The sequence below is a fragment of the Balaenoptera physalus genome, assembly GCF_965194825.1.
Source record: "Balaenoptera physalus genome assembly, chromosome: 1".
Taxonomy (NCBI): domain Eukaryota; kingdom Metazoa; phylum Chordata; class Mammalia; order Artiodactyla; family Balaenopteridae; genus Balaenoptera; species Balaenoptera physalus.
This window is the reverse complement of record NC_138882.1, coordinates 114,031,469-114,044,657: the sequence shown is the minus strand read 5'-3', so window position 1 is coordinate 114,044,657 and position 13,189 is coordinate 114,031,469. Positions and strand designations below refer to the sequence as shown.

General features: G+C 37.8%; 1 protein-coding gene across 1 annotated transcript in view; it reads left to right on the top strand.

Moving 5' to 3' along the window:
• The window catches only part of FNBP1L (formin binding protein 1 like), a 126,090-nt gene extending 120,315 nt beyond the window's left edge, over nt 1-5,775 (top strand). Inside the window, 3 exon segments of the mRNA XM_082477579.1 lie at nt 477-625; nt 2,056-2,214; nt 3,519-5,775. Of these exon segments, the coding sequence (XP_082333705.1) occupies nt 477-625; nt 2,056-2,214; nt 3,519-3,526 (316 nt within the window). The 3' untranslated portion in view covers nt 3,527-5,775.
• Nucleotides 5,776-13,189: the final 7,414 nt, after the last annotated feature.

The window sequence follows — 13,189 nt, the reverse complement described above, 5'->3', positions numbered from 1 at the left end:
TCATACAAGTTCTGTGCTAAGATGGACCCTCTGGAACCAGGACAGAGCAACTCTACCTGAAGCCTGTGAACTGAACATGGGTCTGGGTGGGTCCCCTAAGAAATTTTAGGGTTTTCTTGAAAAAAGAGGGGGTGATGAATCCAGGATGATAAAAACCAAATGTCCATGACATTTTTCCATTTTATCTCTGGACCCAGTGATAATGAGACATACTTACTGAATACATGTTATGTGCCTAGAACATTGTAATCTTTTAATTTTTTAATTTCAGGAAATTCAACAAAAGCATTTTGAATTAGAAGCCATACACACACACACACACACACACACACACATTTCAACATTTAAGAAAATGAAGACTTAATTTGGAACTGTGTCATGGTTATTTGATTCTCTGAATTGATCCTGAGGAGATCAACTTGTAGGTAATATAAAAAGTTCTCATGTACTTGATCAGAGATAATTTTGTTTCATAGCCCTGAGGGAAGCTATACTGATGATGCAAACCAAGAAGTCCGTGGGCCACCCCAACAGCATGGTCACCACAGTGAGTTTGATGATGAGTTTGAAGATGACGATCCCTTGCCTGCTATTGGACACTGCAAAGCTATCTACCCTTTCGATGGTATGATTTTCTTAGTACACTGTAATTGATAAAATTGGTTCCTTAAAGTCTACATACAGAGTCATGCACTGTAGTGTCCTTATAGCTAAATAAGAAAACTAAAAGTGCCAGAAAATTATAATCCCAGTTCATTAGTGTGAATATTTTTGTTTTAACTACATTGCAAGTATAGAGATTTTTCTTCCGTACATGACATTGAAAGAAAATTACCTATGTTATCAGCATCCTAATAAAGATTATTATTTAATTATCAACTTTGGTTGATACAGAATTTCCCAACTTTGATGTACTCATCAAAGTTGAAGCCGCTTGAGCATGTAGCTCAACCCAGAAAGTGGAAGGCTGGTAGATATCACTTCAGGTTCTTCCTTGTAACTTGCTAACATTGAGCGGCAGGTACTAGGCAAATGGCATAGCTGAGTGCCACCACCATATGCTGACCCTGTAGGCCATATTTTCAGGTGAGGGAAGGAGGAAACGTGGTAGCTTCTGACTATGCCATCCTTCCCCCTGTGATAGTTGGAGAAGAGACTCTGTGAGGGGAGGAAGACATTGTGGCCCTCTCTTACAGGTTTTTAGTTACCCTTCCCTCTCTTGGACTTTGAAAAATCATTTTCTTCATTTCACAGAGGAGCAGAGTAACACCCTTACAAAGAAGTTGTTATAAAATGGTATATGAATTTAAGGCCCTTCCCTACCCATCCATTGTTTTGGTTTTTAAATTGAGTAGTTTTTAGTTGCTGCTCATTCTGAGAAAATAGTATTAAATAAGATCTTGCTATAATTTGCTACAGAGAGTAAGGGAAGGATTTAGCGTATGTTAAGTAAATATTCATTTGTGAAAACTGTTACTGCTAAGCAGGTTGGGAATGGTTGAGGGATTGGGAAGAAAGAGAGGCCTGAGGCTGATGAAGTTTTGAAGGAAGTTTGTGCTTTGTGGCTATGATCATTCTGCTTCTACCATCACCAGAGTTGGACCTGTATTTTTCTCTGCTCTCTCCTCAAATTATATTCTTTCCTCCTTTCTTCCAACCCTCTCACTGTCTTGTTACTATTTTGAACTTCATGAATTTTCTAGATAGCAGTGCCACTCAAATTTGGGGAAGGAGTTGGAGTAGTGAAATAGGAGTTAGCATACCCTGTCAAATCATACAGTGTTGTTGTAGCTCAGATACTTCATCTGTTACATGGTGCTGCTGTTAATGCCAGCCTCATGGGTTATTGTGCAGTTCACATGAGGTAAGTAAATGAAACTGTTGGGTAAACTACAAAGCATCATAGAGGTGTTGGTAATGAGAGTCAGTGGGCTCATAGTTCTATTACATTGAAATCTAGTAGGGTTCCATGTTGTTTTTTGTTGTATTTGTAACTTTTATTCAAAATTATTGCTATACTTAAATTATGCTTGTGCTGTGAAAACTCTCATTTAGGACATAATGAAGGTACTCTGGCAATGAAAGAAGGTGAAGTTCTATACATTATTGAGGAGGACAAGGGTGACGGATGGACAAGAGCTCGGAGACAGAATGGTGAAGAAGGCTACGTTCCCACATCATACATAGATGTAACTCTAGAGAAAAACAGTAAAGGTGCAGTAACTTACATCTAAACTAACCCGGCAGCTTTGTAACATGTATGACATAGGAACGATAACAAGATGAAAACACAGTCAGTGGGTGGGAAAACATAAGAAAGCTGAAAGGGCATCCAAGATTTATTGTTCACTGTGTGAGCTGAGTGTAGGCTCGATCTCAGAGATGTGACTATTACAAGAAACTGTTCTCGTGACGCTTTACCATTTGAGTGATGTTGGTGTGAAGCTTAATCGATGCCTTTTGCTTTATGTCCTGCTTAAGTCTGTGTGAAGGATTTGTGTTTTTCTGCCTTATAAATCATAGAATTTAATCTACTGGGCAGGAATCCATCCTGTAGAGGGGTAGGGATAGAAAGCTCCCTACCCCTCTACACTTTGCTTCAGGAAACACAGTGACTGTAGTGAACTCAAGTAAAACTGCTCTGAAATGCTTGCTATAAAAAGCTGATGCCCAAAAGAGTGGTTTGGTCTAGGAGTTTGAAATTGTAGCTACAGTTTCTAGGAAAAATGTAATAATAGTTGGCTAATTGGATAAAATACGAATGTAATCATTTTCTTTTTTGTCCTTATTCTCAACTTCGGTTTCCTAAAGGAAGAAAACAGGCACCTAACACATAATCTGTTTTAGTAATAGGCTAATCAAGAGATGTGGAAAATAAACGGGCCTGGTCTTGCTCTTTAAGTGAATAAAATGGCTTTCTTTTGAGACCCAAGGATATTTTCAGGTTTTCTAGTAATTTTCAGTAATGTACAAACTTTCTTCTAAATTAATGCTTGTACTTTTCATCTTTAAATGTCTTTTGAGAAATACCACTTTAGTGATACTAGCATTTAGCAATTACACATAGAAAAGTGGATTCTAAATAAACTAAGCTAGAGGAAATCTTGCATGGAGGAGAAGTACTGGCAAATTTTGCTTGAAAGAAAAACGACTTTTTTCACTAATTGGGTTGGAGGACTATATCTCTACCTGATGGTTCACTGAGGGCATTTCCTCATTTTAGCTGAATCGTCAATTATTAGGAGTTTTTTTTCCAATTAATTTTAATAAGCATATGTTGGAAACACTGTATAATCAAGACATGTGCAGTGCTAGTTGTGTAGGGGAGTAAAGTGAGGAAGCAATTAAGAGACTGGTCCTTAATTTTGCTCATGTTCCAACATGTTTTGGTGTTTTTAATAGCTGACTATAAAATGATTTTAGAGACATTTGGGATGGACACTTTAAACTGAACATTCCTTTTGGTCTTACCAAAGGTCTTCAGTAATTGTTCTTTTCTTTTTCCTCCTGGACTGCAGGTTCCTGAAGAGGGTTTCTGAGGAAATGGGCAAGATGTTGAAGGAGGTTACATGCAGCTGCTTTTTGGGGGAGGGTATTAGAGTTGTCAGGCTCAGAGAGAGTGAGAGAAGCAAGTTGCATGAGTGCATGCAGACATGATTATTTTTTACTAACTTCATTAGCATTTCCGTACATTGTTTTAAAAAATCATTGTAATACCAACCCTTAAACTTGTCAATTACAGTTATTCACATAAAGGAAAAAAAAGCCAACAATGGCTAACCTTTTTTTCCATTTATTTTACTGATATCCAAATCAGAAAGAATGCAGAGTTGTCCTTAAGTTTGTCATATTTGACTGTCCCAACAGGACTGTCCATCGCAGCTCTGTTTTAATTGGCTTTTAGACCCATTGTCTGTTAGAATCCTTGCCATTTGTCAGTGTCTGCCTGCGTCACCTCTGTGCTTGCTTAACATCCTGTTGCATGTCTAGAGTGATCAGGTTTAGATTTTTCAGGCATGTCTTTATAATCCCTTGTTCTTGTCAAAGCCTTTGTTTTGTTTTACATTTGTAGTGCAAATCACTTTGTCAAACATCTCCAGCACTAATGTTTCCATCCTAGTATTTGTGTATGCTGCTATAACTTCCCCACTGCAAAACATTCCAGTTTTGGCATTATGAAGAAGCAGTTTGTGAACCTGAAGTATTTATGATCAGAAGAAAAAACATCTCTGCTCTAGCCTACAGCCCAGTTGAAAGAACTCTTTGAAACATGATACATCTTCAGCACCTCAGTCTGGGAAGAATCTATAGTCAGCACTGAAATCCTGGCATAATAAACACAGAAGATACTCACCACCTCAAGACAAAGGACTGTTGTCAGAAGTCAGCTGCTTCCATTCAAACGCTGCCTTAAACTAGAGTGCCTAAATCTGCTGATTGCCAACACTACCACTACAGTATCCCACAAAGGGCTTTATGTGTCAGCTCAGTGCGACCTCCATTAACTCGGCAATGCTGCTATAGCTGCCGATACAACCTCGGTAGGTGGCTTTTAGAGCTCTACCATGTTTGTTGGTGCATCTCAAATTTACGCATCAAACTAAAGACATGTCTGAGTCCATTTTACTTAGTGTTTTTATGAGAGGTTTTATGGACCTCCCTCCCATTGTCTTTTAATTCGGGGTTACTGTTTTCTCATTTAATTATTACAATGATAGTCTGTTTCCAAGTGATGATTTTATTTGAACCACATACAATTTAGTGAAACTTTGTAATGATATATGTGCACTTTTCCTTGTAAAATGGGAGTTTCTGTATGCTTATACTTGTAAATATAGTTGTCATCAGTGCCCCTATGCTCATGTTGCTCATGCTGTCCTCCCTCGCATTTGTGATTCTGTTAATGACTTGTATCTTAACTAATTTCTTAGTGGCATTTAATAGGGAGGTGGGTGGGGGTGGGGGGATATTTGTAACATGGAAGCTTCATTAATTTGGTTCTTTACTGTTTTGAAGGAAGAAAGAACGTGAAATGGTCTGTGTATTGTTGGATTTCAAGCAATATTTTAGAAACTGTGTGACTGCTTTAATAATTTTTCCCAGTGTTATTTGAATCGTACTACCAGTTATACTAAAGCTGAATGACAATTGTGTGAAAGTCGATGCCTTCGTAAGATCAAGTACGCCCGTTACACAGCTGACATGATAGTGTATTACCTTTAAGGCTAGTAAACTATGAAGTTTTAGATTTTAAATCTCGTTACAGGGTTATTTATATAATGTGACATTATTCAGTACTGACAGACTACATAAAGTAGTTTTCAGATCCAGTGCTATTTTTATTTTAAAGGTTAGCAATGAAGAGGAAACGTGAGCTGGCTGTGTTTGTCTTCTGTACAAAGCCTGAGGTGCTTGTGCTTTTTGGCAACAGCCACAGAGGGCAAAGTTTAAGGCTTTCTTGTGAGGACTAACTGTTCTTTTCAAGCTACTGTTTGTTTTTCTTAAAGCAGGATTTGCTTCCGTAGGAGGCAAGTTCCCTCACGTGGAATAGTGCAACCTGTGTATGGGTTATTACAATAGGAGAGACATTTGTACTTGCACAGTTTAAATCATTCTTAAATTTGAACATGTGAATTGTCCAAAAGAAGTCTTTAATTTTTCAGTAATTTTTACTCTTTTTGTGCACATGTTGATTTCTTAATGTAAATGCTTTGTTAAAGATAGTGTTCTCTGTTGAGAATATTTTCATGGAATAAAATAATCTTTTCATGGTCAGTTAAGGTGTATAGTATTATCTCTTACTGCTGTGTGAACTAAAGAGATGTAATGGTTTTGTTCTTGAATATGCTAAGTTCCAGGTAATACAAAGTAGATGACCAGGTTCCGTAAATGGAAGCATCTGTGTTGGGCAACAATTTTTGCAAAGCAGTTTTGAAAATTTTATTCTAGTTTTAGTTTCTCTCAAGCTTTCTTAAAGGAAAAAAAAGTTAACTTTCTTTACAGTGAATTTAAGTTAAGGTAATAGTATTTTTTAATCTTTGTTCTACAGTAGCTATGTTACACAGACTTTGCTTTTACACCACCTTAGCCCCTGCATCCATAGGAACTGTCCCTATACTACATAGATTGATCTAGCCTCAGGTTGGTCAGCATTTCCCATGCTTCTGCTTGAGTTCCTGATCAGTCAGAGAGAGCACCTGTGTCTTCATCGCATTTCAAAACATGGAAAGAGAATGTTTGCCACAATTAGTGTCACATCAGTGATTTTCGGAAGTCTTAATTTCAGGAGATTAACCTTTTTAAAAGGGCAAATCTGAAACTATGACTAGTAACTTCTAGAAACCCTAAAAGGGAATAAAACTCAGGGTTTTATTCTGAACAATGAAAGGTTGCAATTGTTGAGATGAAAATTTAGAGATTCACGCCAAGCTTGGAAGTAGGGACACACACAAAACAAAACAGCAGGAAAACAGTGTCAACCAAAAAACTCAACAATGAAAAGGACTTTTACTATCTGAACCAAGATCAGGGAAGTCAAATCGTACTTGGTAGGGAAAGATAACATCCTCATAACAGTATTAAGGAAACAGTAAAAGGAATAGGATCTTCAGACTTGTTGAAAAGGATAAGTTTTCTTTGTGACGAAGGTATTAGTGCAGGTGAAAAAAATACTAAAAAAACCCACCAAGCCTATTTCAATGAGCTCATATACCTGGGATCAAATATATTCCTGAGTATAGCCACTGTCTGTAATCTAAGAAACTATGGAAAATATAAGAGATGCCAAAAGATAGGGGGATGGGAAAATACACATTTAAAAAAAAATTTGTTTTATGGTAATATGGTTGATTTACAATGTTGCATTAATTTCTGCTGTACAGCAAAGTGATTCAGTTATATATATACATTCTTTTAAAAATTCTTTTCCATTATGGTTTATTACAGGATATTGAATATAGTTCCCTGTGCTATGCAGTAGGACCCTGTTGTTTATCCATTCTGTAAGTTTGCGTCTGCTAATCCCAAACTCCCAGTCCATCCTTCCTTCACCCCCCACCTCCTTTGGCGACCACAAGTCTGTTCTCTGTGTCTCTGAGTCTGTTTCATAGATAAGTTCATTTGTGTCGTATTTTAGATTCCACTTATAAGTGATATATGGTACTTGTCTCTTTCTGACTTCACTTAGTATGATAATCTCTAGGTCCATCCATGTTGCTGCAAATGACATTATTTCATAGTTTTTTATGACTGAGTATTATTCCATTTGTATAGATGTACATCTTCTTTATTCCTCTGTCGATGGACATTTAGGTTGCTTCCATGTCTTGGCTGTTGTGAATAGTGCTGCTATGAACATAGGGGTGCATGTATCTTTTTGAATTATAGTTTCATCCGGATATATGCCCAGAAGTGAGATTGCTGGATCATATGGCAACTCTATTTTTAGTTTGTTGAGGGATTGCCATACTGTTCTCCATAGTGGCTGCATCAATTTACATTCCCACCAACAATGTAGGAGGGTTCCCTTTTCTCCACACCCTCTCCAGCATTTGTTGTTTGTAGATTTTTTTAAAAAAAATTATGGCTGTTTTGATGGGTGTGAGGTGGTACCTCATTGTAGTTTTGATTTGCATTTAATAATTAGTGATGCTGAACATCTTTTCATGTGTCTGTTGGCCATCTGTATGTCTTTGGAGAAATGTCTATTTAGGTCTTCTGCCCATTGGAAAATATAAATTTTGAAGAGTAAATTCTGGGAAGTTTGACAACTCTTAAAAGTGCTAGATAATTTTGTCAGCATTTAAGAGAAAATGTAATGGGCAACTGACCTAGGTCCTAAGAATAAGTCATGTCTAGTTAGCCTCATTCCTTTCTTTAGATACAAATGGGAAATTCTACAGAGGTAATTGTCCTGATATCAGCACAATTTCAGTAATTGACAAGATTTCTTACTCATTTTTATAAGATTGTGAGAACATTGTTGTAGAGAATGGGAGCTTGCAACGAGCTGATTTGGTAAACCTGAAATGTCAACCCCGAGGAGAACTTCTTATAGAAAACGTATGTATGTTATGAACCATTGTAAAATAAACATAAATCTGTCAACTCAAGAAATAGAAAATTATCATCTCCATTTCCTTCAAAGATAACCATTATCCTGAGTTTTATGTTTATTGTTTTTTCTTCATTTTTATCACATGGATATTTTTTTCTAAACCTGATGAGCTTCCCATGTTTTTGAGCTCTGTAAAGATGGTTTTATACTCTGTTATGAGCAGGGCTCATATTCAGCCAGTGCATACTGATATAGCCACGGTTAATGCTGTAGAAATATTTCCTTACTGGTGGGTAAAAAATAATTCTGAGAAGTAGTAAAACTGTAGTTAATCGTATAAGTTTCACTACGTGTGGTTTATCTCAGAAATCACACATGACACTGTGATGCATTTCTGGTTTGAGCACTGGGGACAAAGTCGAAGGGCTTACTGTAGATACACTATTATTTCAGGTGTTGGGGAATCTTATTGGTTTTGTAAACCCTTGGTTTCATAAGCCCTTCGTAAGCCCTGGACAACTAAGCTGAGGAAGACCTCCTCTGTTCCTCCTCCAAAGAAATGCCTCATCCTGCTCAAGGGGAGGAGACACATCGAAGCTCTGGTAGCAGCTGGGGAGACTGGAAGGGAGTGTGGGTAGATACTGGTGTTTGGGGACATAGCCCCTTATGGTGCAGTAATGGCCCTTTAGATTTTTTTTTTTTAACATTTTGTTTTATTTGGCAGCTTATTCTGTGGTGGAGGGTAGCCTGCCTTGTTCATTGAAGAGGTGTGAGGAGAGGGAAATTACCAGCCTTTGTTTAATACCCAGAAGAGTATGCTAAGTGACAGCACAACTCCTGCTCCCTTGGCTGGCCTCAGACAGGAGTATCAGAGTGTCCACTCTCTTAACCTCTAAAAGTTCAACTTTCCTCTCACTTGCCTGGGCAGACCAAACTGCTTGATCTCAGGGCCTGCAGAAGCCCTGGTAGACTGGCTCAGTTTATTTTTATTCTCCCCGCTTTCTCCTTCTGCCTTTGTCCTAAATCATGACTGGCACCAACCAGCCATTGCTTATTTCTTAGTCGGCCAATGTGGGGGACACAGTCTCGGGTGTGGGATGAGACAGACATAAAACACAAGGTCCCGGTTCTGGCAACCAAGATCATCAATCCACACCCAACTTGCTCCCTCTTCCTCACATTCTCTACTCTCTTTCCTCTATGGTGCTCCTGCCACTGTCTCTTGCCATACAGCCTGCATCCAGATGGTACTATTCTGTCCATTGAGATGAGATGGGGATCAGCTGCATGTCCTCTCTCTCCAGGTGCCAGACAACACATTAGTAAATTAATAACTAGCAACTGAAAGGGGGAAGTCATTGGAAGAGTTTGCAGCCCTGTATTAAATCATGGAGGCATTGTTCAGCTGATGGCAGCCATGTCGAACAAAAAATTATACCAACTCAACTATTTAATCAAATTATTTGGAAATTATTAGTGATTGATGAATTGTGCCACCTTCATCACTTGATAAAGTGTTACGTAGTTTAAAGAATAAAGGGGATTATTTTACCTGTTGATTTGCACATTGATTTGTACATTAATTTATTCATATGATATATGTATTATTAATATCCCACTTATTTTGCGTATTGCATGGTATCTTCTGAGAGTTGCTTTTTTCACTCAACAGTATTCTAAGATTTATCCATGTTTATGCATAGTTCATTTTACTGTGTATAGTATTCCATTATATAAATATACAGAATTTATCCATTCTCCTGTTGATGGGCATTTGGGCTATTTCCTGAATTTTGCTAGTATAAACAATGCTCTTATGCACATCCATGTGCATGTTTACTGATACAAGAGTTTCTCTAAGATCTATACCTAGGAGAGGACTGGCTAAGTTATGGGTTATATTTATCTTCAATTTAAAACGGTAATGCCGCATTTTCCCCTTAAAGTGATTATAACATTTTTACACACCTACAAGTTGTGTATAAGGGTTATTTATTCTCCATATCCTGACCAACAATTTAGGAGTAAGACTTTAAAAAAAATTTTTTTTTGCAGTTCAATGGATGTAAAATAGCATTTCATTATAGTCTTAATTTGCTTTTCCTGACTATTGATGAAGTTGAACATCTTGTCATATTTACCATTTGTGTTTCCTCTTCTGTGAAAAGCCTGTTTATATCTTTTGCCTATGTTATTCTTTGGTTGGTGTCTTTCCATATTTATTCATGGGAGTTCTTTATGTATTAAGGATGCTAATAGTATTAGTTATCTCTTGCTGTGTAACATAGCTGGTGACTCTGGCTCAGAGTTTCTCAGGAGGTTGCAATCAAGATGTTGGCCAGGGTTGCAGTCATCTCAAAGCTTTGACTCAGACTGGAGAGTCCACTTCCAGGATCATTCACATGATTGTTGGCAGGCCTCAGTTCCTTGCCCTGTGGACCTCTTCATAGGGATGTTCACAGTGTGGCATCTTGCTTCCTTCAGTGAGTGATCCAAGAGAGAAAAACTCAGGGTGGAATCTGCAGTCTTTTATAACCTAATCTCAGATGTGAATACCATTACTTCTGTGTACTTGGTGATGCAAACCAACCCTGGTATACAACACAAGGATGTGAACATCAGGTGGCAGGGAACATCTGGGGCCATCTTGGAGGCTGCCTACCATACTAATACTTTGTTATTTTTATGTGTTGCTGATACCATTTTTCAATTTATCTATGATATCTTTTTTTTTTTTTAATTTATTTATTATTTATTTATTTATGTCTGTGTTGGTCTTCATTTCTGTGCGAGGGCTTTCTCCAGTTGTGGCAAGTGCGGGCCACTCTTCATCGCGGTGCGCGGGCCTCTTATTATCGCGGCCTCTCTTGTTGCGGAGCACAGGCTCCAGATGCGCAGGCTCAGCAATTGTGGCTCACGGGCCCAGTTGCTCTGCGGTATGTGGGATCTTCCCAGACCAGGGCTCGAACCCGTGTCCCCTGCATTGGCAGGCAGATTCTCAACCACTGCGCCACCAGGGAAGCCCCTATGATATCTTTTGATGAATAGAAGTTCATTTTAATGTAGATTGATCAATCTTTCATATTTAATGCTTTCCTATCTAGTTTAAGAAATTCTTCCTTCATTCAAAGTAAAAAAGATATTCTCCTGTATTTTTTTCTAAAAGTGTTACGGTTTTGCCTTTCACATGTGGGATCTTAATTCATCTAGATTTTATTTCGGTGTATGATATAAAGTAAGGAACCATCCCTCCCCCCCACCTTCATTTGCTTAACCAGTTGTGCAAGAATTATTTATTTTAAAAAATCATCCTTTCCTCCACTGATGGGCAATGTTACTCCTGTCTTATGTCAAATTTCTAATGATAGTTTCTTGATTACTCTTAACTTAATCATGAGCTTTTATATTTGGTAGAACAGATTCCCCCCTCCCCCCGTCTTATTTTCCTAGGATGGTCTTGACTTCCTTGCCATTAAAGTTTTAGGAAAAGCTTATCAAGTTAGGTTGAAAAGTCCTATTGAATTTTGAGTGGGATTGCATTGAGCACTCAAATGCATTGAGTGCATTGAGCTTATAGATCATTTTAAGAACTAATATCTCAATACTGAATATTCTAGTTTATGAGCATGGTTCCTTCATTTACTACTTTTCAGTGGTTTTCAGATTTTTTAGAATAAAGTTAAATTTTTTCACCAAGTTCATATTTTGTTACAAATATGCCTAGGTATCACATATTTTTTAAAATGTTTTAACATGTTATTATAAAATATTCAGAAAATGTATAAAACATAAATGTACAGCTTAAGTTATTAGAAAGTCAATAACTTTTGAGTCAGGCAATAAAGCATTACCAGCACCTCAGGAACCCACCACATCCCTCTCACAAATAACACCCTGTTCCCTCTCTCATAATTATCCTGACCTTTTAAAAAGAATTTTCAATTTCTATGTATTTTTATGCTTTATGTCTCTTGTAAATAGTATAAGATATTTTTAAAATTATTTTATTTTTGGCTGTGTTGGGTCGTCGTTGCTGCACGGGGGCTTTCTCTAGTTGCGGCGAGCAGGGGCTGCTCTTCGTTGTGGTGCGCATGCTTCTCATTGCAGTGGCTTCTCTTTGTTGCAGAGCGCAGGCTCTAGGCACGCGGGCTTCAGTAGTTGTGGCTCGTGGGCTCAGTAGTTGTAGCTCGCGGGCTCTGGAGCGCAGGCTCAGTAGTTGTGGCACACAGGCTGAATTGCTCCGTGGCATGTGGGATCTTCCCGGACCAGGCCTCGAACCTGTGTCCCCTGCGTTGGCAGGTGGATTCTTAACCACTGCACCACCAGGGAAGTCCAGGTGGTTTTGTTTTAAATTTAGTTGGTCATCTCTGACTTTTAACCGGAGGGTTCAGTCTGTTTACATTTATAATGACTGTGGATGAGTTGGGACTTATTTCTGCCATCTTTGTGCCTGCTATTCATTTCACTTTTCGATGTCTCTTATATTTTTTGTTTGTATTCTCCATTTTTTTCCTCTACTAGTTTGAAACTTTGTAATTTCTGTTCTTGTAGTATTTAACCTTGATATTTTGCATACTTACTTAAAACTTAAAGCTAATCAGTATCTTAATCCTTCTACTGACTAAAAGAATAACACTTTATCAGAACTCTAGTAACTGATCACCCCACTCCTGGTTTGTGCTACTGTTTTAATTGACTTTTTAACCTCACATAGTAGATACTATTTTTAGTGTTTGTCTGGATACACCTCTAAGTTTAGCAGTTTCTCTGCTCACCAATCCTTCTTAAATCTCAGACCTTTCTTCTGGATGAATTCCTTCCTCCCCCCCTCTCTTTCCTTCTCGAGCTCTGCTGAGATGCATTGGGTCATTCTATTTCAAATCATTTAACTCTTTTAGTCTTTCTCTTCTGTTTTTCCTGTTCTTATCTCTGCTGTATTCTGGGCATGGTCTTCAGATATGTCTTTGTGTTCATTTAAAGCTTCAGTTGGATCTAGTCTTCTGTTTATTATTAGCATCCATTGGGTTTTTGATTTCATTATTATACATTTCTAAAGGGTATATTTAGTTCTCTTAAACTCTGATCATTTTTAATACTCATTTCATGTTTTCTTTATACACATCCATATATGAG